This window comes from Ranitomeya variabilis, chromosome 4 (assembly GCF_051348905.1).
Source record: "Ranitomeya variabilis isolate aRanVar5 chromosome 4, aRanVar5.hap1, whole genome shotgun sequence".
Taxonomy (NCBI): Eukaryota; Metazoa; Chordata; class Amphibia; order Anura; family Dendrobatidae; genus Ranitomeya; species Ranitomeya variabilis.
Genome location: NC_135235.1, coordinates 457,961,999 through 457,989,962, shown reverse-complemented (window position 1 = coordinate 457,989,962; position 27,964 = coordinate 457,961,999). Strand labels below are relative to the sequence as shown.

Here is a 27,964-nt window from a genome sequence, read left to right as displayed (position 1 = left end):
AGGCAATACTATGCTCTTGTCATGAGCATCTATGCCTCTTTTAACGCATCCCATTATTTTATTAGTAGTGATGGGCTGACCTGTGGTTGTTCGGGTTCAGTAGGTTTGGCCGAACATCTGTTAAAGTTTGATTTGTGTACCAGAACAGCGCCCAAAACTGAACCTGGTCCCCATTCATATAAATGAGGGGCCTGAACACCCACGATTTCCCATGCTGTCATCTACATGACAGCGAAAGTAATGGGCTCTGATCTGCAGTAAGATTGTTACCGTCGATCAAAGTGCTGCGGGATCACGCTGGCAGCTGTGAATGTGATCAGTGGTAAAAAGCTTAGCACTGACCACAGGCATCGACTGATCAGAGTATTACTCCCATGAGTCTACACCTGTAGTCACTGATAACAGCGAGAACAGGCACTGCTGACGGGAGTAGAAATCAGCCGGTGCCTGTGCTCAAAGTAAAAAAAAAAAGGTGAAAATTAATAAATAAATATTGCAATAAAAATCACAGTTATACTCACCTTAACACCTACTCCCTGAAACCATTGTCTCATGTGAAAATAAAAAACATAATTAACACCTTAACACCTAATCCCCAAAGCCCAATTGACCTGTAAAAGAGAAAAACAAATAAACCACCATAATACTCACCTATCCGCCATAATCCATACTGCCCCACAACGATCCACATCACTTGTAGAGAAGTCACATCAGCAGATGTGACTAATGTATCCATCAGCTGGCTACACACTGTCAGGAACATAATTGCTCCTGCAGTGTACAGCGCTGAGCTGCTGTGCGAGAGTTCACAGGAGTTCATCAACTGATGAGCTCCTGTGATCTCACTTATGGCACCGCTGCTGCGTGATAAAGTTTTTACTGCTGGTCAGAGCCACAGCTGAGGGCTTTCGCTGACATCAGACAGTGTGATCTCACAGTGGTTTGATTGGCGATAACGATGACAGCGCGGGAAGCCACCAATGTTTGGGGCGCCAAACCTGTACACAAACACGGACTTCCTCAGTAAGTTTGTGTTCACGGTCCTTGCCATGGTATGGTCAGACACATTATGTTTAATTTATGAAGTAGTGACTCTGAAACTCACAAAGCCTATGTGTACAATGCAAGAACTGCTAAAAATAAGAAAGAAGAGGGACTCCAATTCACCTTGTATTAGACATAAAAGAAGGTCTCTTACTAGAGATGAGTGAACACTAAAATGCTCGGGTGCTCGTTGTTTGAACTGAGAAATTCCTAATACTCAAATGCTTGTTTTGAGTAATGAGTATAATGGCAGTCAACGGAAAAGCCAAGCTTTTTTTCTGGCAGACCTTACAAAAAGGTTTTGGGGGGACTGAAAGTGATTAAATGGATGGGAAAAGTGCTGAATGGAAGGAGAACAGCATTTGGATGACCCCTCAAAGAATCTGTGATTAAATTAAAAATATATATATAATTTAAGTTAGCTCAATTTTTTTAATAAAAAAAATAAGAATTTATGTTTCATTTATGAAGGAAGCAAGAACTGCCCAAAAAATAATTGACTCAGATACACCCTGTATTAGACATAAAGGAGGGCATCATACACATTCTGTTCATATTGTCATATAGTGGTACTCTTAAACTCATAAAGGCTCTGCACTTTTGGGGGTTATATACCAACAAAATGTATTTCAGTCCACAGAATAGTCTATGGGTGAGCAATATAATAATAATACTAATAAAATACTGATAAAATTTTTAACAAGTTTTTTTAGGCTTATTTACCAACTAAATCTACGCAAGAATATGTAAAAGTCTATGGATAAGCAATATAATATCAAGATATTTTTTAAAAAGTTTTTGGAGGCTTTTACAGCAACAAAATGACCGAACAAGATTTAACCCCTTAACGACCGCCGATATGCCTTTTAACGGCGGCAGTTAAGGGTACTTAAACCACAGCGCCGTTAATTAACGGCGTTGTGGAAAAAGTGAATAGCGCCCCCCAGAGTCGGATTTTCTCTGGGATCTCGGTTACCGGGGGTAGCCAAGACCCCAGAGAACATGATTCAGGGGTTTTTTACCGACCCCGAGTTGCGATCGCTGGTAATTAACCGTTTACTGGCGGTCGCAAAAAAAAAAAAAAATGCGATTGCCCATTTAATTTCTCTGTCCTCCGATGTGATCGCACATCAGAGGACAGAGAAATGGGGTCCCCGATCACCCCTGATAGCCCCCCCGATACTCACCTGTCTCCCCGGTGCTCCTCGTGGCTCCCGATGGGCGCCGCCATCTTCTTCTGGCCAAAAAATGGCGGGCGCATGAGCAGTGCGCCCGCCAGTCGGCACCCGGGAGATCTTTGGGGTCTCGGCTGCCAGGGGTAGCCGAGACCCCAAAGAACATGATCGGGGTTGTTTTTTACCGACCCCTGTCTTGCGATTGCCGGTAATTAACTGTTTACCGGCGACCGCAAAAAAAAAAAAAGCAATGTGTAATTCTCTGTCCTCTGATGTGATCGCACATCAGAGGACAGAGAAATAGGGCGATTCGGGGACCCTGTTATACTTAACGGTGTCCCTGGGTCCTCCTGTGTCCCCTCCTGGCCGCCGGCTTCTTCCTTCTGTAAGAAAATGGCGGGCGCATGCGCAGTGCGCCCGCCATGATCTGCCGGCCGGCAGCTAGAGGAGTTGGGGCTAAAATTAGGGTTAGGGCTAAAGTTAGGGTTAGGGTTGGGGATAAATTTAGGGTTAGGGTTGGGGCTAAATTTAGGGTTAGGTTTGGGGCTAAAGTTAGGGCTAGGGTTAGGGTTGGGGATAAAATTAGGGTTAGGGTTAGGGTTGGGGCTAAATTTAGGGTTAGGGCTAAAGTTAGGGTTAGGGTTGGGGCTAAAGTTAGGGCTAGGGTTGGGGCTAATGTTAGGACTAGGGTTGCGGCTAAAGTTATGGTTAGGGTTGGGATTAGGGTTAGGGGTATATTGGGATTAGGGTTATGTTTGAGGTTAGGATTGAGATTAGGATTAGGGGTGTGTTGGATTTAGGGTTCTGATTAGGGTTATGGTTGTTTTGGGGTTAGGGTTGTGATTATCGTTAGGGTTGTGATTAGGATTATGGATCGGGTTGGGATTAGGGTTAGGGGTGTGTTGACGTTAAGGTTGGAGTTAGAATTGGGGGGTTTCCACTGTTTAGGTACATCAGGGGGTCTCTAAACGCCACAGCCAATTTTGCGCTCAAAAAGTCAAATGGTGCTCCCTCCCTTCTGAGCTCTGCTGTGCGCCCAAACAGTGGTTTACCCCCACATATGGGGCATCAGCGTACTCGGGATAAATTGGACAACAACTTTTGGGGTCCAATTTCTCCTGTTACCCTTGTGAAAATAAAAACTTGGGGGCTAAAAAATCTTTTTTGTGGAAAAAAAAATATTTTTTATTTTCACGACCCTGCATTATAAACTTCTGTGAAGCACTTGGGCATTCAAAGTTCTCACCACACATCTAGATAAGATCCATGGGGGTCTTGTTTCCAAAATCGGGTCACTTGTGGGGGGTTTTTACTGTTTAGGTACATCAGGGGCTCTGCAAACGCAACATAATGCCCGCAGACCATTCTATCAAAGTCTGCATTCCAAAACGGTGCTCCTTCCCTTCCGAGCTCTGCCATGCGCCCAAACAGTGGTCCCCCCCATACATGGGGTATCATTGTACTCAGGACAAACTGGACAACAACTTTTGGGGTCCAGTTTCTCTTGTTACCCTTGTGAAAATAAAAATTTGGGGGCTAAAAAATCTTTTTTGTGGAAAATTTTTTATTTTTTATTTTTATGACTCTGCATTATAAACTTCTGTGAAGCACTGGGGCATTGAAATTTCTCACAACACATCTAGATAAGTTCCTTGGGGGGTCTAGTTTCCAAAATGGGGTCACTTGTGGGGGGTTTCTACTGTTTAGGTACATCAGGGGCTCTGCAAACGCAACATAATGCCCGCAGACCATTCTATCAAAGTCTGCATTCCAAAACGGCACTCGTTCCCTTCCGAGCTCTGCCATGCGCCTAAACAATGGTTTACCCCCACATATGGGGTATCAGCCTACTTAGCACAAATTGCACAAAAAATTTTGGGGTCTAATTTCTCCTGTTACCCTTGTGAAAGTAAAAATTTGGGGGTGAAAAGATCATTTTTGTGGAAAAAATATGATTTTTTTAATTTTCATGGCTCTACATTATAAACTTCTGTGAAGCAGTTGGGGGTTCGTAGTGCTCACCACACTTCTAGATAAGCTCTTTTGGGGGTCTAGTTTCCAAAATGGTGTCACTTGTCGGGGGTTTCTACTGTTTAGGTACATCAGGAGCTCTGCAAATGCAACATGATGCCCGCAGACCATCCCATCAAAGTCTGCATTCCAAGCGGCGCTCCTTCCCTTCCGAGCCCCGATGGGTGCCCAAACAGTGCCCCTCCCCACATATGGGGTATCATCGTACTCAGGACAAACTGTTCAACAGATTTTGGGGTCCAATGTCTCCTGTTACCCTTGAGAAAATAAAAAATTGCAGGCTAAAAAATCATTTTTGAGGAAAAAAAAAGGATTTTTTATTTTCACGGCTCTACGTTATAAATTTCTGTGAAGTACTTGGGAGTTTAAAGTGCTCACCACACATCTAGATAAGTTCCTTAAGGGGTCTAGTTTCCAAAATTGCTTCACTTCTGAGGGGTTTCTACTGTTTAGGCACATCAGGGGCTCTCCAAACGCGACATGGTGTCCGATCTCAATTCCAGCCAATTCTACATTGAAAAAGTAAAAAGGCACTCCTTCACTTCCAAGCTCTGCGGTGCGCCCAAACAGTGGTTAACCCCCACATATGGGATATCGACGTACTCAGGAGAAATTGCACAACTTTTGTGGTCTAATTTCTCCTGTTACCCTTGTGAAAATAAAAATTTGGGGGCAAAAAGATCATTTTTGTAGAAAAAAATGTGATTTTTTATTTTCACGGCTCTACGTTATAAACTTCTGTGAAGCACCTGGGGGTTTAAAGTGCTCACCACACATCTAGTTAAGTTCGTTAAGGGGTCTAGTTTCCAAAATGGTGTCACTTGTGGGGGTTTTTCACTGTTTAGGCACATCACGGGCTCTCCAAACGCGACTTGGCGTCCGATCTCAATTCCAGCCAATTCTAAATTGAAAAAGTCAAACGGCACTCCTTCTCTTCCAAGCTCTGCGGTGTGCCCAAACAGTGGTTTACAGCTCTGCGGTGTGCCCAAACAGTGGTTTACCCCCACATATGGGGTATCAACGTACTCAGGAGAAATTGCACAACTTTTGTGGTCTAATTTCTCCTGTTACCCTTGTGAAAATAAGAGTTTGTGGGCAAAAAATCATTTTTGTTAAACAAATGCGATTTTTTTATTTTCACGGCTCTACTTTATAAACTTCTGTGAAGCACTTGGGGCTCAAAGTGCTCATCACACATCTAGATAAGTTCCTTAACCCCTTAGTGACAGAGCCAATTTGGTACTTAATGACCGAGCCAATTTTTACAATTCTGACCAGTGTCACTTTATGAGGTTATAACTCTGGAACGCTTTATCGGATCCCGCTGATTCTGAGATTGTTTTTTCGTGACATGTTGTACTTCAAGTTAGTGGTAACATTTCTTCGATATTACTTGCGATTATTTATGAAAAAAATGGAAATATGGCGAAAATTTTTAAAATTTTGCAATTTTCAAACTTTGTATTTTTATGCCCTTAAATCAGAGAGATATGTCACAAAAAATAGTTAATAAATAACATTTCTCACATGTCTACTTTACATCAGCACAATTTTGGAAACAATTTTTTTTTTTGTTAGGGAGTTATAAGGGTTAAAAGTTGACCAGCAATTTCTCATTTTTACAACACCATGTTTTTTTTAGGGACCACATCACCTTTGAAGTGATTTTGAGGGGTCTATATGATAGAAAATAACCAAGTGTGACACCATTCTAAAAACTGCACCCCTCAAGCTGCTCAAAACCACATTCAAGAAGTTTATTAACCCTTTACGTACTTCACAGGAACTAAAACAATGTGGAAGAAAAAAATTAACATTTTACTTTTTTTGCAAACATTTTACTTCAGAACCATTTTTTTTAATTTTCTCAAGTGTAAAAACAGAAATTGAACCACAAATTTTGTTGTGCAATTTTTCCTGAGTACGCCGATACCCCATATGTGGAGGTAAACCACTGTTTGGGCGCACCGCAGAGCTTGGAAGTGAAGGAGCACCGTTTGACTGTTTCAATGCAGAATTGGCTGGAATTGAGATCGGACGCCATGTCGCATTTGGAGAGCCCCTAATGTGCCTAAACAGTGGAAACCCCCCACAAGTGACACCATTTTGGAAACTAGACCCCCCAAGGAACTTATCTAGATGTGTGGTGAGCACTTTGAACCCCCAAGTGCTTCACAGAAGTTTATAACGTAGAGCCGTGAAAATAAAAAATCGCATTTGTTTTCACAAAAATGATTTTTTCGCCCACAAATTCTTATTTTCACAAGGGTAACAGGAGAAATTAGACCACAAAAGTTGTTGTGCAATTTCTCCTGAGTACGTCGATACCCCATATGTGGAGGTAAACCACTGTTTGGGCGCACCGCAGAGCTTGGAAGTGAAGGAGCACCGTTTGACTTTTTCAATGCAGAATTGGCTGGAATTGAGATCGGATGCCATGTCGCGTTTGGAGAGTCCCTGATGTGCCTAAACAGTGGAAACCCCCCACAAGTGATACCATTTTGGAAACTAGACCCCCCAAGGAACTTATCTAGATGTGTGGTGAGCACTTTGAACCCCCAAGTGCTTCACAGAAGTTTATAACGTAGAGCCGTGAAAATAAAAAATCTCATTTTTTCTACAAAAATGATCTTTTTGCCCCCAAATTTTTATTTTCACAAGGGTAACAGGAGAAATTAGACCACAAAAGTTGTTGTGCAATTTCTCCTGAGTACGTCGATACCCCATATATGGGGGTAAACCACTGTTTGGGCGCACCGCAGAGCTTGGAAGAGAAGGAGTGTCGTTTTACTTTTTCAATGTAGAATTGGCTGGAATTGAGATCGGACGCCATGTCACGTTTGGAGAGCCGCTGATGTGCCTAAACAGTAGAGACCCCCCACATATGACACCATTTTGAAAACTAGACCCCTTAAGGAACTTATCTAGATGTGTGGTGAGCACTTTAAACCCCCAGGTGCTTCACAGAAGTTTATAACGTAGAGCCGTGAAAATAAAAAAATCGCATTTTTTCTACAAAAATGATCTTTTTGCCTCCAAATTTTTATTTTACCAAGGGTAACAGGAAAAAATGGACCCCAGAAGCTGTTGTACAATTTGTCTTGAGTACGCCGACACCCCATATGTGGGGGTAAACCACTGTTTGGGCGCATGGCTGAGCTCGGAAGCAAAGGAGCGCCATTTGACTTTTCAATGCAAAATTGACTGGAATTGAGATCGGACGCCATGTCGCGTTTGGAGAGCCCCTGATGTGCCTAAACAGCAGAAACCCCCCAAAAGTGACCCCATTTTGGAAACTAGACCCCCCATGGAACTTATCTAGATGTGTAGTGAGAACTTTGAATGCCCAAGTGCATCACAGAAGTTTATAATGCAGAGTCGTGAAAATAAAAAATATATATTTTTTAACAATAAAGATTTTTTAGCCCCCAAGTTTTTATTTTCACAAGGGTAACAAGAGAAATTGGACCCCAAAAGTTGTTGTCCAATTTGTTCTGAGTATGCTGGTACCCCATATGTGGGGGTAAACCACTGTTTGGGCGCATGGCAGAGCTCGGAAGGGAAGGAGTGCCATTTTGGAATGCAGACTTTGATAGAATTGTCTGCGGGCGTTATGTTGCCTTTGCAGACCCCTAATGTACCTAAACAGTAGAAACCCCCAACAAGTGACGCCATTTTGGAAAATAGACCCCCCAAGGAACTTATCTAGATATGTGGTGAGAACTTTGAATGCCCAAGTGCTTCACAGAAGTTTATAATGCAGAGTAGTGAAAATAAAAAATATTTTTTTTCCCACAAAAAAGATTTTTTTAGCCCCCAAATTTTTATTTTCACAAGGGTAACAAGAGAAATTGGACCCCAAAAGTTGTTGTCCAATTTGTCCTGAGTATGCTGGTACCCCATATGTGGGGGTAAACCACTGTTTGGGCGCACGGCAGAGCTCGGAAGGGAAGGAGCGCCATTTTGCAATGCAGACTTTGATAGAATTGTCTGCGGGCGTTATGTTGCGTTTGCAGACCCCTAATGTACCTAAACAGTAGAAACCCCCACAAGTGACCAAATTTTGGAAACTAGACCCCCTAAGGAACTTATCTAGATATGTAGTGAGAACTTTGAAAGCTCAAGTGCTTCACAGAAATTTATAATGCAGAGTAGTGAAAATAAAAAAATATATTTTTTTCCAACAAAAAAGATTTTTAGCCCCCAAGTTTTTATTTTCACAAGGGTAACAGGAGAAATTGGACCCCAAAAGTTGTTGTCCAATTTATCCCGAGTACGCTGATGCCCCATATGTGGGGGTAAACCACTGTTTGGGCGCACGGCAGAGCTCAGAAGGGAGGGAGTACCATTTGACTTTTTTAGCGCAAAATTGGCTGTCGTGTTTGGAGACCCCCTGATGTACCTAAACAGTGGAAACCCCCCAATTCTAACTCCAACCCTAACCCCAACACAGCCCTAACCCTAATCTCAACCCGATCCATAATCCTAATCACAACCCTAACGATAATCACAACCCTAACCCCAAAACAGCCCTAATCTCAACCCTAACCATAACCCTAATCAAAACCCTAAATCCAACACACCCCTAACCCTAATCCCAACCCTAACCCTAATCCCAACCCTAATCCCAAACGTAACACTAATCCCAACCCTAATCCAAACCCTAACCCTAATCCCAACTCTAACCCTAACTTTAGCCCCAACCCTAACTTTAGCCCCAACCCTAACCATAACTTTAGCCCCCGTCGTCACAAAAAAAGTTCAATGTAACCTTTTTTTTGTACGTCGCGTCCGCCATTTCCGCGGATGCGTGGCCGTAACTCTGCCCCCTCCTCCCCAGGACATAGACTGGGCAGCGGATGCGTTGAAAAACTGCATCCGCTGCCCACGTTGTGCACAATTTTCACAACGTGCGTCGGTACATCGGGCTGACGCATTGCGACCGCCCCGTACCGACGCAAGTGTGAAAGAAGCCTTAGGCTACTTTCAGACATAGCGCATTTTTGAGCGCTATTTTGCGGGCGCTTTTCAAAAATGCGCAATGTCATTTTCGTCTGCTGGCAAAGTGAATGAGAAATTCACTTTGCCGTTCAGACACACCGCAAAAAAACGTGGCGCTTTTGTCTGCAAACACGCCGGCGTAAAAAGAATTGACATGTCAATTCTTTACGCAGCGGCGTGTCTGCGTATCCCCCTAGGGCCCCATATTACCTTCCACACACAGCGCCTTTGTCCTGGGTGTCGGCGTCTTTGTACGGAGGGGTTGACACCCAGGACCGGACGTGACGTCGGACAGGAAGAGGGAAGCCCCCGCCCCCCAGTGAAGCAGCATGGAGTCCTTCTGTGTGTGTGTGTGTGCGTGTATGTGCGTGTGTGTGCGTGTGTGTGTCCCCATGCGACGCTAGTGCCACCATTGTGCTAAGTCGCCGTATGGGACTACTACTCCCATCCGGTATTAGGATGGGAGAGTTGTCCCTGTGTCCGGCGACTTAGCACAATTGTAAAGTTACACAAAACACCTACACACAATACACATACATGACACACAGTACATACAACATATAACACAGAGTATATACTCACCAACAGCACACTTGTAGGCGAAGCCCTCGATCCTCCAGGAAAAAATCCAAAAATAATAAACCAAATTCATACTCCCTGTCCGCAGAATCCATAAAACGAGTGTCCCACGCCGATCGGCTGCTCTCCGGCGATACACTGCCAGGAGCGAAGCTCCTAGCAGTGTATCGCGTACTGTTCCGGAGTTCAATGACTCCGGCGTCTCGGTTAACAGCAGTACAGCTGCGTTGAACTTTCCCACGCAGCACTGCCGTTAAGCGAGAGTGCCGGGGTCAATGACCGCCGGTAAACTCGCTTGCGCATGCGCAGTGACACACCGACAGGAACTATGGCTCCTGTCAGTGTGTTGCTGCAGCCGTGGAGAGCAGACATATCTCTGGATGTGTCTGTTCTCCATGGAAAATCTTGATACGTGGCACTTAAATATGTGGCAATTAAATACGTGACACGTGGCACTTATACGTGATACGTGTCACTGAAATACGTGGCACTGAAATACGTGATACGTGGCACTTTGATACGTGGCACGTGTCACTTAAATACGTGGCACGTGGCACTGAAATATGTGGCACGTGGCACTTTGATACGTGGCACGTGTCTCTTAAATACGTGGCACGTGGCACTGAAAGATGTGGCACGTGGCACTTTGATACGTGGCACATGGCACTTTGATACGTGGCACGTGGCACTGAAATATGTGGCACGTGGCACTTTGATACGTGGCACGTGGCACTTTGATACGTGGCACGTGGCACTTTGATACGTGGCACGTGGCACTTTGATACGTGGCACTGAAATATGTGGCACGTGGCACTTTGATACGTGGCACGTGTCACTTAAATACGTGGCACGTGGCACTGAAATATGTGGCACGTGGCACTTTGATACGTGGCACGTGTCTCTTAAATACGTGGCACGTGGCACTGAAAGATGTGGCACGTGGCACTTTGATACGTGGCACGTGGCACTTTGATACGTGGCACTGAAATATGTGGCACGTGGCACTTTGATACGTGGCACGTGGCACTTTGATACGTGGCACGTGGCACTTTGATACGTGGCACGTGGCACTTTGATACGTGGCACTGAAATATGTGGCACGTGGCACTTTGATACGTGGCACGTGTCACTTAAATACGTGGCACGTGGCACTGAAATATGTGGGACACGTCGCACAAAAAAGTTACATGTAGTTTTTTTTGTGTCGACGGTCCGCCGAAGCACGACGCATCCGTCGCACGACGGATGCGACATGTGGCAATCCGTCGCAATGCGTCGCTAATGCAAGCCAATGGAGAAAAAACGCATCCTGCAAGCACTTTTGCAGGATGCGTTTTTTCTCCAACGACGCATTGCGACGGAAGCCAAAAAACGCTAGTGTGAAAGTAGCCTAACCCTAACCCTAGCCCTAACCCTAACCCTAAATTTAGCCCCAACCCTAACCCTAACTCTAACCCTAACCCTAACCCTAACTCTAACCCTAACCCTAACCCTAACCCTAACCCTAATTTTAGCCCCAACTTGTCTTCTCCTGCCGGCCGGCAGATGGCAGCAGATGGCGGGCGCACTGCGCATGCGCCCGCCATGATGAAAAAGCCGGCTGGCAGGAGAAGACAGAAGAGGACCCAGGGACCCCGGGTGAGTATGATAGGGTCCCCGAATCCCCCTATTTCTCTGTCCTCTGATGTGCGATCACATCAGAGGACAGAGAAATAACTGATCGCTTTTTTTTTTTTTTTTTTTTTGCGGTCGCCGGTAAACTGTTAATTACCGGCGATCGCAAAGCAGGGGTCGGTGCAAATCGACCCCGATCATGTTCTTTGGGGTCTCGGCTACCCCCGGCAGCCGAGACCCCAAAGAACATCCGGGTGCCGGGCGGCGGGCGCACTGCGCGTGCGCCCGCCATTTTTTCCCGGAAAAAAGATGGCGGCGCCCATGGGGAGACACGAGGAGCACCGGGGGAGGTAGGTAAGTATTGGGGGGCTATTGGGGGCCATCGGGGACCACATTTCTCTGTCCTCCGATGTGCGATCACATCGGAGGACAGAGAAATTAAACGGCAAATCGCGTTTTTTTTTTTTTGTTGCGACCGCCGGTAAACGGTTAATTACCGGCGATCGCAACTCGGGGGTCGGTAAAACCCCCCCGAATCATGTTCTCTGGGGTCTCGGCTACCCTCGGCAACCGAGACCCCAGAGAAAATCCGACTCTGGGGGGCGCTATTCACTTTTTCCACAGCGCCGTTAATTAACGGCGCTGTGGTTTAAGTACCCTTAGCGGCCGCCGTTAAAAGGCGTATCGGCGGTCGTTAAGGGGTTAAGGGGTCTAGTTTCCAAAATGGTGTCACTTGGGTGGGGGTTTCCACTGTTTAGGCACATCAGGGGCTCTCCAAACGCGACATGGCGTCCGATCTCAATTTCAGCCAATTCTGCATTGAAAAAGTCAAACGGCGCTCCTTCTCTTCCAAGCTCTGCAGTGCGCAAAAACAGTGGTTTACCCCCACATATGGGGTATCGGCGTATTCAGGAGAAATTTCACAACAAAATTTATGGTTAAATTTCTGTTTTTACACTTGTGAAAATAAAAAAAAATGGTTCTGAAGTAAAATGTTTGCAAAAAAAAGTTAAATGTTCATTTTTTCCTTCCACATTGTTTCAGTTCCTGTGAAGCACGCAAAGGGTTAATAAACTTCTTGAATGTGGTTTTGAGCACCTTGAGGGGTGCAGTTTTTAGAATGTTGCCACACTTGGTTATTTTCTATCATATAGAGCCCTCAAAATGACTTCAAATGTGATGTGGTCCCTAAAAAAAATTGGTGTTGTAAAAATGAGAAATTGCTGGTCAACTTTTAACCCTTATAACTCCCTAACAAAAAAAAATTGTTTCCAAAATTGTGCTGATGTAAAGTAGACATGTGGAAATGTTATTTATTACCTATTTTTGGTCACATATCTCTCTGATTTAAGGGAATAAAAATACAAAGTTTGAAAATTGCAAAATTTTAAACATTTTCGCCATATTTCTGTTTTTTTCATAAATAATTGCAAGTAATATCAAAGAAATGTTAATACTATCATGAAGTACAATATGTCACGAAAAAACAGTCTCAGAATCAACAGGATCTGTTAAAGCATTCCAGAGTTATAACCTCATAAAATGACAGTGGTCAGAATTGTAAAAATTGGCTCCGTCACTAAGGGGTTAATAACCTATGGATAAGCAATTTAATTCCAAATAAATTTTGAATAAGTTTGAGGGTTACATACCTTGAAATATACCCAAAAATATGCAAACGTCTATGGATGAGCAATATAGTAACGATTAAATTTTGAACACTTTTTTTGAGCGTTATAGACCAGTGAAATGTACCCAAGATCATGTAATATTGCAAGGCTGAGAAATGTAACCCAGCAAAATTTTTAAACATTTTTTGAGTGTTATATATCACAAAAATGTATCCCAGAAGATGGAATAATGTATGGGTAAGAAATGCAAACAAACAAGCAACACTTTTTTGTAGTGTCATACACCACCAAAATGTAAAGGCTTTTAATACACTATGGATGAGTAATCTAATACTGAAATATCTATTTTTTTGTAAGTTCTACATACCATTGCAATGCAACAATAACAGTGTTAAACTGTATGGATGAGTGATTGAATCCTCAAAACAATTTGAAACTAAAATATTTTGAAGGTGCATTTAATGTACTTATACAGTCATAAATGCTTTGCAAAAAATACAAAGCCAGACACAAATTATGAGGACGGCCATCCATAGAAAGGCAACAACTGGCGGGCCTCATTAAAATATTGAATATTTAAAGCACTTTGTGCTGCTGTCCTCTGTCTGCATTCTTAGTTGACAGGCAAAAGCGCCTGTCTGGTATGACCCCCCGGAAGCACTAAAAATCCACTCAGACAAGATGCTAACCAGCAAAACACCTCCAAGGCATAGAGGGACAGCTAATGCAAGGTGTTCAGCTGTGAGACCCATTAGTTGAAAGTTGCAGAGGAATTAGGGAATACACTGGTTTGGTCGGCCAGGTATTGTTTGACCATCTTTAAAAACTTTTCCTTCATGTCAAAAATACCCAGTCATCAGGCCCTCAACGCTGAGCTGTCGTCATGAAATTGGCCCATGCCTTTGACAGTGTACCCCTGCCTCTGTTGTGTTTTTCCTTGGCCTCTCCTTATTGGTTGTACAATGATGCTTTCCCCCTGCTAGTAATGTTGTCTGATGTGAACTATTTCAACATAATTTACACTATGGCCTTCTGGTATAGCACCATTTTTGAAGTCCTCTCCTCTTCAGGAAGAAGAGATGCAAAGTTCTTCTTGTAGTATGGGTCTAGCAGGGTGAACAACCAGTACTCTTTTTATCCAAAATGGATGCAACATCAGGGTCAAGGGAAAGGCAAAAGGCAGCTGTACATAAAATCTGCCATACAGTATGTGTCAAGGTCCCTTCAGTCAACATTTCCCGGTCTTCTCCATGATGACGACTCTCCATCTCCTCTTTCCTCTCGTCCTTCTCATTCCTATCCTCAGCCCATCCATGTAGGAGATGGGATTAGGGTTGTGTGGGTACTAGCCTCTGTTGTACTAGCCACCAGCTCCTGTTCCTCCTCCTCAGCGTCCACCTCCTCATTGTTACCCAAGCCAAGCTGAGCACATGAAATGAGACTGCTGTGCGTACAATCTATCTGCCTTATGTATTCCTTCATTTCCACCTGGTCTACATGAATAGCCTCATGTTTATTTGTGAGCAGCGACTGTTTAAGTAGCCACAGAACTGTGATTGTTGAAATGATTATTGCGTCATCACCCCTCACCATCTCTGTGAAGTCCTTAAAGTCTTGAAAAATCGCACAAATATCAGACATCCATGCCCACTCTTCAGTTGTTATGTGCAGATGCTGACCAGAATACTGACAGGCATGTTGGAGCTGATGCTCAACAACTGGCCTCTGCTGCTCACACAGCCTTGCCAGCACGTGGGCACATCACACACCAGTAGGTGAGTAAGCACATGCATGCGCTGTCAGACCAGCGACACCTGTAGCTGACTTGCAAAAAAGGGCACTAACGTGGTGTACACCTTGACGAAAACCTGTCCTTTACAAACCTGTGAGGCTCAGTAAGAAGATAAGTTCTGCTTATTCACGATGCCGCTTTACAGTGCATAATAAACTTGCTATATAATAAAGTAGCTCTGAGACAGGTCCAGAGTCAGGACCCTGAGCAGGTGGGGGACCCACTCGCCGTTGGGGACTCTGCTATGCATTTGCGATACTCACCTCTCCCAAATCCACCACTGCGGCATCTTCCTCATCCTCTAACAGTGACATTCGTAACAGAGGGCGCGATGATGTCAGTACTGTGCACCCTCTGCCTGAAAAGTCTCAGTGCAGAGAGCCATGAATACGGTAGTCAATTATATATGGAGCATTATATGGGGCCCATTCTGTTTGGAGCAATATATGGTGCCACTCATATACTGTATAGAGCATTATATGGGTCATATTCTGTATGGAGTATTATATGGGGTCCATTATTCTGTATGGAGCAATATATAGAGCTCATTATATTGCACTAGATTGTGGCCCGATTCTAACGCATCGGGTATTCTAGAATATGCATGTCCCCGTAGTATATGGACAATGATGATTCCAGAATTCGCGGCAGACTGTGCCCGTCGTTGATTGGTCAAGGCAACCTTTATGACATCATCGTCGCCATGGCAACCATTATGACATCTACGTCGATACTGTGCCCGTCGCTGATTGGTCGAGGCCTGGCGGCCTCGACCAATCAGAGACGCGGGATTTCCAGGACAGACAGACAGAAAGACAGACAGACAGAAAGACAGACAGACAGACAGAAAGACAGACAGACAGACAGACGGACGGAAAAACCCTTAGACAATTATATATATAGATAACACATTATATCGGTCTCATTATACTGTATGGAGCAATATATGGAGCGCATTATACTGTATGGAACATTATATGGGGTCCATTATTCTATATGGAGCAATATATGGGGCTCATTATTATATATGGAGCACTATGTGGTGCCCATAATACTGCATGGAGCATTCTGCTGTCCGGTTTCTGGGCTATTGATATCACTCATGTAATGTAGTATAAGAAGTAAGTGAAATCTTTGGCATTGTACTATACCTATATTTCTCTGCCATGTCTGTGCATCATGAATTGTGGTATGCGCTAAGGGGCCCACTGAGACTCTTTTGCCCAGGGCCCACGAAAAACGGGAGCCCACCCTGTTCTGAGAAATATGTTTTGAGCAACATTTTTTGAGGCTGCAACCTGATCTTAAATCATGTCTTAAATAAGATTTTATCTGCTTGTGCATAGATTTCTGTAAAACTTACAAACTGTGAGGCAGAGAAGTCAGATGTTCTGGGGTCAGTACTAAGAGAGCACATAACACTTAGAAAACCAAGGAAAAAGACAAGGGAGTAATTATTGTCGTTGTCCAGAGTCAAAATACCAGGAGATAGTAGATCAAAGCAAAAGTATAAGACGAAGGGATAGTCAGAACATGGTCCAAAGGGTCAGGCAGCAGAAGATCAGAACTCAGCACAACAGAATCAGGCAAAAAGGAAGCGCAAACTGCATCCATCAGGGTTCAGAGGCAGACAAATCAGTTAAGTAGCTGAGCAATCTCCAGAACAGAGAACATCTGCGAAAATGCCCAACAGCTCCCAGTCACATATTGGATGGCCAAGCTCTCATTCAAAGTACTGACAGCTCAGCATGCCCATCACAAGATTGGATTGCAAAGCTATAAATCAAAATACTGACAACTCAGCATGACCCAGATTCCATAGAGCAGCAAAGCAGTCACTCACTGAGAGAAGGAATTGTGACAGTTTCAATGTCCAAAAAAACGAAAAACGAAAGTTTATACTCCTTCATAAACTTTACATCTCCAAAATAAATGTCATCTTTCTTCAACACAAAGCAATAACAAATCAGGCCTCTGGCAAAGGAAATAAAATGGTCTTACCAACTTGCATTTATAGGCACTTCTCAGTCTCCAACATAGACTGTCCACCATGAATAATCTTTCTCCAACTCCAAAACAACACACTCTGCTTAGCTAACCCAGCTGTCTGTTAATAGACCTGTATGACACTGACAGGTGTATGGGAGCGAACTTTCCCACCCAGGGTCTTTGGTCGCTCCTAAATCCCGGATCCCATATCCAGTCAAAATAAGAACCATCACACATTTCATTTAAATGTATTTTCTTACCTATTACCATTGATTGCCACTTTTGTGTATAGGTGCAGATGAACTCCAATACCAGGTAAAAGGTGCAAAGATATTTGTGGAAGTGTAAGGTCTATAATTCGTAGGCTGAAAGAAATAGTAAAAGTACAACAGTTCTTCAATGTAGCAATGAGACTATGTATTCATTTGTGCCTTGGTATATGGCAATAGTTATGGCCTGTATCGAAGATATTCAAATACAACATTTTAGGGGCCTTTGCATAAATAATCAATATATGATTGGTGAGGGTCCAGTCCAGTGGTTCTTTCTAATCAGCAGACTAAAGTGGCTACAGTGATTCCCAGGGTAATGGACCTCTACATTTTTACCCAAGATTGATTGCAGCTGGTATTGATGCTCGGCCTCATTCACTTTCTCAGCACTTGTTGCATTGTCACTGCCTCTTACTGCCAATTGGTGTCAGTCTCAATAATTAATTAGACCCTCACCAATCACACATTGAAAGGTAGAAATAAGCTATTTTTTTTTCTAGAAGACCTCTTAATACTGTGAAAAAAAGTGAAAAAATAAGAAACGCGACTACCTTTTTGACCATTACGGAAAGAAGACCAAGATCAAAAGTGTCCAGTTTTTGCTTTAATTTCATTCCTGCTGCTCCCTAGGGTATTCAATTTTTTTACTTTTTTAAATCCACCAGATGTTTCCATAAATATGGTACAAATTTTTGGGCCTCATTCACGCATCAGTATTTTTAATCAGTATTGGTATGCCAAACCCAGGAGTGTCTTCAAAACACAAAATATATATCAATCTTTCAATTAAAGTTTTTCTTTGTAAGTTCCTCTCCATGCTTTTGCATACAAACAATGGTGCAAAATACTGCGAATGATATCTTATGGTCTTTACCAAAGGGCCATGACTAACAGGATTCTGTGTACTTATAGTGGGTGCGGAAAGTATTCAGACCTCTTTACATTTTTCACACTTTGTTTCATTGCCGCCATTTGGTAAATTCAAAAAAGTTCATTTTTGTTTTCATTAATGTACACTCTGCACCCCATCTTGACTGAAATTTTTTTTTTTGCAAATTTATTAAAAAATTAAAACTGAAATATCACTTGGTCATAAGTATTCAGACTTTTGCTCAGTACTGAGTAGAAGCACCATTTTGAGCTAGTACAGCCATGAGCCTTCTTGGGAATAACAAGTTTTTTACTCCTGGATTTGGGGATCCTCTGCCATTCTTTCTTGCAGATCCTCTCCAGTTCTTCTCCCACTATTGCTCAGTTTTGCTGGATGGCCAGGTCTAGGAAGACTTCTGGTGGTCCCAAATGTTTACCATTTAAGAATTATGGAGGCCACTGTGCTCTTAGGATCCTTGAGTGCTGCAGAAATTCTTTTGTAACTTTGGCCAAATCTGTGCCTTGCCACAATTGTCTCTGAGCTGCTTGGCCAGTTTATTAGTTAAACACAGCTGGACTTCAATGAAAGAGTAGAACCATCTCAAGGAGGATCACAAGGAAATGGACAGCGTGTGACTTAAATATAAGTGTCTGAGCAAAGGGTCTGAATACTTATGACCATGTGATATTTCAGATTTTCTTTTCTACATTTCTGCTTTTTTTCAGTTAAAATGGGGTGCAGAGTATACATTAATGAAAAAAAAATGAACTTTTTTGAATTTACCAAATCACTGCAATGAAACAAAGAGTGAGAAATTTAAAGGGGTCTGAATACTTTCCGTACCCACTGTATGTCTTTAGGCTGCTCTGTATAATTACTCTGTGAGCACCGCCCACTTTGTAAATATTGCAAAAATTAGAACTAAATAAAAAGGCCAATATCACTGGAACCACATAAATGGATTTAAAAAAGAAAAACAATGACCTACTTAGGGGAGCAGCAGGAATAAAATACGACATGAAAACTTTTTACCTGGTGACAAGTCCTCTTTAACCCCTTCCCGACATGTGACGGTATAGTACGTCACATGTCGGGACCCCCGCTTTGATGTGCGCTCCGGCGGTGAGCGCACATCAAAGTCGCGACATGTCAGCTGTTTTTTACAGCTGACATGTGCGCGCAATAGCGGCGGGTGAAATCGCGATCACCCGCCGCTATTAACTAGTTAAATGCCGCTGTCAAGCGCAGACAGCGGCATTTAACTACCGCATCCGGCCGTGCGGCCGGATATGAGCGCATCGCCGACCCCTGTCACATGATCGGGGGTCGGCGATGCTCCTCCATTGTAACCATAGAGGTCCTTGAGACCTCTATGGTTACTGATTGCCGGTGGCTGTGAGCGCCCCCCTGTGGTCGGCGCTCACAGCACACCTGCATTTTAGCTACATAACAGCGATCTGATGATCGCTGTTATGTAGCAGAGCCGATCGGGCTGTGCCTGCTTCTAGCTTCCCATGGAGGCTATAGAAGCATGGCAAAAGTAAAAAAAAAAAGTTTTTAAAAATGTGAAAAAAATAAAAAAAACATAAAAGTTTAAATCACCCCCCTTTCGCCCCAATCAAAATAAATCAATAAAAAACCCCAAAAACCTACACATATTTGGTATCGCCGCGTTCAGAATCGCCCGATCTATCAATTAAAAAAAAGCATTAACCTGATCGCTAAATGGCGTAATGAGAAAAAAATTCGAAACGCCAGATTTACGTTTTTTTGGTCGCCACGACATTGCATTAAAATGCAATAACGGGCGATCAAAAGAACGTATCTACACCAAAATGCTATCATTAAAAATGCCAGCTCGGCACGCAAAAAATAAGCCCTCACCTGACCCCAGATCACGAAAAATGGAGACGCTACGAGTATCGGAAAATGGCGCAATTTTGTTTTGTTTTGTTTTTTGCAAAGTTTGGAATTTTTTTTCACCACTTAGGTGAAAAATAACCTAGTCATGTTAGGTGTCTATGAACTCGTAGTGACCTGGAGAATCATAATGGCAGGTCAGTTTTAGCATTTAGTGAACCTAGCAAAATAGGCAAGCAAAAAACAAGTGTGGGATTGCACTTTTTTTGCAATTTCACTGCACTTGGAATTTTTTTCCCGTTTTCTAGTACACGACATGCTAAAACCAATGATGTCGTTCAAAAGTACAACTCGTCCCGCAAAAAATAAGCCCTCACATGGCCAAATTGACGGAAAAATAAAAAAGTTATGGCTCTGGGAAGGAGGGGAGCGAAAAACGAAAACGGAAAAACGGAAAAAGCTCCGGGGGTGAAGGGGTTAAAGAGAATCATTCATCAAATTTTCCATGTTGAACTGGACACACAATGAAATAAAGGCGCTGCAGAATATTATTATTTGTTTTGTTTTTTCAATTTTGCCTCTCCATTGTGGAAATATTAGCAAAATATTTCACACCTGAATGGTTAGGTGTTTTTTTTTAAATCCAGTCTAAGTGAGCATTAAAAAAGAGATTTCATTGGGGGCATGTACTTATTCCTTTTTCTAATGCAAACCAGTCATAAGCAAGCAGCCTCATAATGGGGAAAGAACAACATGCCCCCACAATAGCATTGGCAAACAGTGTGTTTCCTCACTCCTCTATGACAATATAATGTGTATATTTACTTAACCAGTTTATAAAACAAAGGAAAAGATGGAAGGTAAACAGTGTAACAAACACAATGACAGCAGTTTCTCTCAGTACCACTGACTAAGGCTTCTTTCACACTAGCGTCGTGCACTGCATGTCGCTATGCGACGTTGCGATGTACCGACGCTAGCTGTGGAAGCGCCGCACAATGGGGGCAGCGGATGCTGTTTTTCAATGCATCTGCTGCCCCATTGTGAGGTGCGGGGAGGCGGGGGTGGAGTTCCGGCCGCGCATGCGCGGTCGGAAATGCTGCAGATGACGCACCAAAAAACGTTACATGTAACGTTTTTTGGTGGCGACTGTCCGACGCAACACGATGCAACCGTCGCATGACAGTTGCGACGTGTGGCAATGCGTCGCACTGCGTCGCTAATGCAAGTCAATGGAGAAAAAACGCATCCTGCAAGCACTTTTGCAGGATGCGTTTTTTCTACAAAACGACGCATAGCGACGTGCAGTGCACGACGCTAGTGTGAAAGTAGCCTTAGTATAAGCAGGTACAGTTAAATAGAGATGAGTGAACGTGTTTCAAATTCGACACGAAGGTAGCACATTCGGATTCGTGTTTATGTTCACAAGCATTTTTCATCAAACTCAGCAAAATTCGGTCAAAGTTTGGTAAATCATTGCGTTTGCACTAATGCTTTTGTTATTACCTTAGCTAGGATAGTGGTGCTGTATGATGAGCGGGGGGATGGGGTTACGTGTTTGATGAGGGAAGGGGGTGTGAGAGGTTAGAAGAGCGTGTGGAGACATTACAGGAGCGGCACGCTCTTTTATTCTTTTCTCTTGACTTTATATTCCAGCAGCCAATCAGGGTGCAGAAACCATACACAACATCAAGACACAAGATATCCCTGGCCATATAAAAAGCAGACATCTTGTTTTGCTGGCACCATTGTCTCAGTGTCACAATGCAGAGAGACTGCTCCTGCACTAGTGCTGGTGCTGAAAGTGAACTTGTCAGTTAAATAAATAGGATCCTGTCATATGTGAAACCAATCTTGCAGCATCAAAGTAGCGTAAAAACTGTGTGGCAGTCTCCGGAGGGCCAATTAGCTACTCCAAATCATTTGTGCTAAAATTGTGTTTCAGTGCAAAATCAGAAGGCCAGATTTCCACTTAAAAATTGTTAGGTCTGAGATCAAGTCTAAATTCAATCTTCCTTCATCTGAGCTAATCATCTTTATTATGCTAAGAGACACCATACAAAAACTTTTATTAGGAAAAACTTTGAATTTTGAAATATTCTTTTCACTACTGTGCAGCCCAAATAATAAAAATATATAGAGTTTAAGAAACTTGTACAACTATCTTACTAAAAATAATATAAACTCCAAAAATGTTTATATGAAAAGGTGGGAGGCTGACCTGGATAAGGAACTTGAAACTGAGAAATGGGACAGCGCTATAACCAATACCTATAAATCAAATATCTCTATGGCTTTGCATGAGTCCTTTTTCAAAATTATGACCAGATGGTACCTAACCCCTATTCGACTATCTCACATGAATCAATAATATTCCTCCCTATGTTGGAGGGAATGTGGTCAACCGGGTAGCATATACCACCTCTTCTGGGGATGCCCAAATTAAAAAAAAACTCTGGAGTCAGGCCTCAAATCATATTGCTTCTATTGCTAAAAGTTTTGAAATTACACCGCAAAGGGCGCTGTTATCCCTTGACTTTGAACAATATGACCCTTTAGTGAGATCTGTCATTACGAATGTCTTCTTAGTGGTCAAGAATGCAATAACATATTGTTGGAAAAAATATAATCCCCCAATTTTTCAGACATCCTTGATCAGATGCATCTACATTGTAATTTGGAATGGAGATTTGCACTAAATAATAACAATGTATTCAAATACTTTAAAAAAAGGAAGATATGGATTAACAAATTCTGCAGCATATAATTATCATCTATATATCTTGATGGTGTTTGTGGTTCAACAGTACCATCAATATCTCTTTTCAACGGAATTAAAATACCTGTACTTGGAAAATTTATAATAACATCTTTTAATCAAAAGTTAGAATTGATTGTTAAAATTGTGAATTGTGAGTTCTCTAATTTTTAATAACCTTTCCTGTTTCATAACTTACCCTTTCCTCCCTCCCCTCCTTTACCGTCCCACTTCCAGTTGTAATACAAAATTCAATAAAAACATTTTAAAAGGAAAAATTGTTAGGTCTAATATTGGGTTTGGAGCCACTAGGCCCAATTAGCTACTCTTAATCATTTGTGCTAAAACTGTATTTCGGAGACAAATCAGAAGGCCAGGTTTCCACTTGAAAATCGTTAGGCCTAATATTAGGGTGCAGCATGGAGGGCCAAATAGCTACTCCAAAACGTTTGTGATCAAACTGTCTTTCAGTGGAAAATTAGAAGGCCAGATTTCCACTTAAAAATTGTTAGGCCAAATGTTGAGGTGCAGTCACGAGGCCCAATTAGCTACTCCAAATCGTTTGTGATAAAACTGTCAGTGGCAAATTAGAGGGTCAGATTTCCACTTGTTGTGGAAATTGTTAGGCATAACAGTATTGTTCAGGCACATTAGCTAAGAAAATATATGGTAACTGTTCATTTATTGACAGGTGGCTGACAACTGTGGGTCTAAGGTTGTCAAACAGCAAGGTACAAGAGGGGAAGGCTACTTACAACATAAGTGTGAAAAAGTGAGGTCATGGTGGAATGGGGAATACGCTTGGTGTTCGACATGTACATGGGTTAGGTGTTAATGGGTTAGGTGTTAATGTGAATGAAGGCTCAACTGAACAAACACCGTCTTGTCCTATCCAAAGATGACTGAAAACATCTGTTACTGGCAGATGCGCAGCAGTATGCCTTGTAGATGAAGCCCAGAAAGAGCATGTGCTATAATGGATGGCAAGCTCTGCATCAAGTGGCCTCTCCTCCTCTTTCTCCACCATAACATGACACACAGCACAACCCTCACCCCGATCACCCTTGTTTCACCCTCATCAAAAATTTCCAAATGCCCAACTGACTCTGGGGAACCTCAAAGGTTCAGTCTGCAGAGCTGTTCACACATTCTATTCCATGACCATCAGAGGTCTGTTCCGAAGAATCACAGAATCCAGAGGAAAGCATCTGCACCAATACCCAAAATTTTTTCATGCTGGATCCAGGCTGGACGAAGTAGGGTCCAAGCAGAATCCAGACCCTCATCACCAGATGTTAACCACCAAGGGTGGAGGTGATCCTGATGAAACTCAGATAACAGAAATGCATGCAGACTGTACTGTGGTGTCAGGGCTGGAAGAGGAGGAGGGTGACTCTCAGGGCAAAGAGTGTGAGAACAGAGAGGATGACGATGAGGTTGTAGTTCCTGTTGTGGATTCTGTTTGTGGGCTCCCTCTGGTGGTTACTGCTGGTACTGGGTGACTTTGGTGGGTTGCGGCCTTTGGTTTCCACCTGTCCATCAGAGGCTGGGTGTTTCCTATTTTACCTGGCCTTTCTGTCATTCCCTTGCCGGCTATCAATGTATTCAGATGTGCTCTGTTTGGTTCCTGCCTACCTGCTCCCAGATCTTTCAGGATAAGCTAAGTGCTGATTTTCAGTTGTTTGGTTTTTTTTGTCCAGCTTGCTTATTATGTCTCTATGCTAGCTGGTAGCTCTAGTGGACTGAGGTTCTCCCCATGTGCCATGAGTTGGCACATGGGTTCTTGTAATCTCAGGATGGTTTTTTTGATTAGGGTTTTTTGCTGACCGCTCAGACCCCTTTTGTATCGTTCTGCTTTCTAGTTTACAGCGGGCCTCAATTTGCTAAACCTATATATATCATCTCTATGTGTGTGCCTTCCTCTCATTTCACCGTCAATACATGTGGGGGGCAACTATACCTTTTGGGGTTCATCCCTCTGGAGGCAAGTGAGGTCTTTATTTTCTCTGCAGTACTAGTTAGCTCTTAGGCTGGTGCGTGGCGTCTAGAACCAACGTAGGCACGCTCCCTGGCTATCTCTAGTTGCATTTGTCAGGCGTAGGGCAGCGGTCAGCCCAGGTTCCATCACCCTAGAGCTCGTCCGTTATTTATTTGTACCTTGCTTGTCCTGTGCTATCCCTAGCCATTGGGGATTCATGACAAGTTCCCACTTTGTGTGAAGCCAGAGGTACACAGCTGAGTAGCTCAGCAGAGGAGGTGGAGGAAGAGAAAGAGGAGGAGGTTACATTGCATCTTCCCACACAGACATGAAGTGATGCAACCACAACAACCACTGCTTCCTCAGCCCCATCTCCCACTGCATCCTCAGCCCCATAAGAAAGACATAGCTGAACTAGAGCGGGTGCAGAGAAGAGCGACCAAGGTTGCACGATCAACTGGCCTTAGTGTGGGAATCTCACTCTGCTATAATGCAGACCAGTGGGCCTCACCAACCACCGCCATCCCATTAACCCTATCTGCCACTTCTTCCTTCTCTGTCACATCTAAGTCTTCTCACACATTTCTCCTGCCGCAGAAACAACAATTGTTTACCCACCACAGTCCGGGAGTTCACCCCTCGAAGGAGTGGAAGTCCAGATAGAGTCAACCCTAATGGATCAACTACCTTCAGAGCTCCTCATTGCTCAGATGCTAGCCACCATCTACGACAGTACTGTAGTGGTGCAGTGTGTCAACCTGGGGGGGCGATCTCATGCTCTCGCCCAAAAGTGAGGTGGCGCAAATACTTGGTATGCCGGAAGAACTGATGCAATCAGAGACCGTTCAGTTAGTGATGAAACACGGAGATCCCTGAATTGTAGTCGTTACCGTGTCTTCAGAGCCTCTGTCCAGCAACATGAAGGAGGGGCGCAGGATCCTGGAACAGATGCGGGCTGAACTGATTTGACTCTTAGCACAACAGGTGCAGCAGGTGGAAGCAGTGCTGGAGCGTTACTGGGACGTCTTTGCCTGTCATGACGATGATTTCAGGTGCACCGCAGCCATAACCCACGAGATTCCCCCAGGAAGCACTGAACCAATTCGGGAGCCATATCGACATATCCTACCACAAATGTACCAAGAAGTGAAAGAAATGGTAGCACAAATGCTGCATAGTGGAGTCATGTAGACAGTCATCAGAGCCCGTGGGCAGCCCTCATCATTTTAGTTTGGAGAAAAGATGGAACACTGCGCTTTTGTGTTGACTACCAGCGACTGAACGCCTGTACAGTACGGGACTCTTATCCCCTACTGAGAATTGGGGAGTCGTTGTCCACCCTGGGAAAAGCAAAAGTACTTCTCGTCACTGGATCTGGCCAGTGGATATTGGCAAGTGCCCATGGCTGAGCATTACTGGCCCAAGACGGCATTCATATTGCCTATGGGATTGTTCAAATTCAAACGGATGCCCTTACGCCTTACCAACATCCCTGGAACCTTTCAGCGACTGATGGAGAGATGTCTAGGAGACCTGATCTTTGAAGCTACCCTTATTTATCTGGATGACATAATCTACGCAGCTACTTTTGAGTAGCATCTCCGATGGATAGAACAGGTGTTGTGTCGGCTGCAGAAGCATGGCCTGAAATTGAAACCCAAAAAATGTCACCGTTTCTGCAAGCAAATTGAGTATCTAGGACATGTGGTATCCACTGAGGGAGTAAGACATGCGTGTGAAAAGATAGCGGTGTTACAGGACTGTCCCACTCCAAAGACAGAATGACATGCAAAATGTTCTGGGGCTTACTGGGTACTATCGAGTACCTGTCAGGATCAGAAGTCTTGGTATGCACAAGCAACAATCCTCTAGCCCAATTAGAAAATGCGAAACTGGGGGCCTTGGAGCAAAGATGGGTGGCCCGTATGGCAAAATACTGATATAAGATCACATATCGAAAAGGGGATAAAAATACACATATCGATGCTCTATCCAGGGTGACCCATGAGTGACCTGGCCATGACCGAGATGAAGAGTTGGAGGCAGAAGAGATACCTGGATTCTGGAACCTAGCCAGGACATTGGAGGCTACACAGGGACAGGTCTAAGAGGCGTCGGGAAAACACCTGTTGGGACGACCTTGAGATGACTGGGTGCATCTTCAGCAGGAAGACAGGCAACTTAATCAGCTGAGACAATTCATGGCCATAAAAAGACTCCCAGCCAAAGTGAGCGAGACGCCTTGTCCCAGTGAATGCTGCAGATTCTCTGACAATGGGAGAGGCTTCAACTGGAAGATGGTTTGCTGCATCGGAAAGTACAGTTGGTGCGAGAACCGGGTGTCACCTGGCAAGTGATACTCCCCGAAAAGGTGATCAGTGAGGTGGCCACAGAAGCTCATGCAAGAGAAGCTCACTTTGGTCTGGAAAAGATGTTTCAGTGGTTATAGAAGCTGGTCTATCATCCCCGATTGAAGACTGCAGTGGAAGAAGCCTGTCGACAATGTCGAAGTTGTGAATTAGCTAAACCCCCAGAACAGAGGGCCCCTTACACAGACCATTGTGACCTTTGCTCCTCTAGAACTGTTAATGATCGACTACTTGACCATGGGTCCCGCTCATCTCGGATACTAACATTCTCTTGTGATGACCAATTATTTCATGAATTTTGCTTGTTTACAGACTCTACATCGATTGGTGCAGAATAAGTTTCGGGAACTTGAGCACTATGAGATGATGCCCCTGCGAGGGACAGCTCTCAAGGCCAGAGACAGTGGGCTAGTCCGAGACAAGCGACCACGAGGCAAGTGACCACGAGGCAAGTTAGATCATCAATGGGGAAAAACTCCATATCGGGTGAAACACCAAATGGGATCCAATGGTCCCGTCTATGAAGTTCAGCCTGAAGGGGAAGAAGGGGCCCCTACCCGCGTAGTTCACAGGAGTATGCTGAGTCCTTGCCTGTCACGAGATCCTGAGAAGGAAGAGAGAGCATCGAGTGTCCCTGAAATGCCCATTACAGCGACCTTCGACTGCGATGAAGAAGAACCATCTGCCTCATCCTCTGGCCGGGACAGTCTGCTACCCACCAGCCCAGGGGAAGTATGAGAATCTGAAACTCCCAAAATGGCTGTTCCATTGGACTCAGACTACCCAGCCTGACTCCACCACTCAATCTGACTTACACCGCACAGAATGAATGACAGCTGGAAAACCTCCCAAACGTTATGAACAAGATCAATATATTAGGCAGTGGATTACACAAGAGCCGGAGGAATGCCAACGCCTACTACAAGAACTCTCGCCGGTGGAATGGCAAGCTAAAGTAGAAGGGGAGTGTAAGGAGGAAGACCGGGCCACGGGTGACTGT

General features: G+C 43.8%; 1 protein-coding gene across 1 annotated transcript in view; it reads right to left on the bottom strand.

Annotated features, from left to right (window-relative positions):
• LOC143769021 (BPI fold-containing family B member 4-like) overlaps window positions 1-27,964 on the bottom strand; it is a 292,026-nt gene that overhangs the window by 59,845 nt on the left and 204,217 nt on the right. Inside the window, exon 6 of the mRNA XM_077257623.1 lies at window positions 17,117-17,221. Coding sequence (XP_077113738.1) covers window positions 17,117-17,221 — 105 coding nt within the window. The remainder of the gene's footprint in view (window positions 1-17,116; window positions 17,222-27,964) is intronic.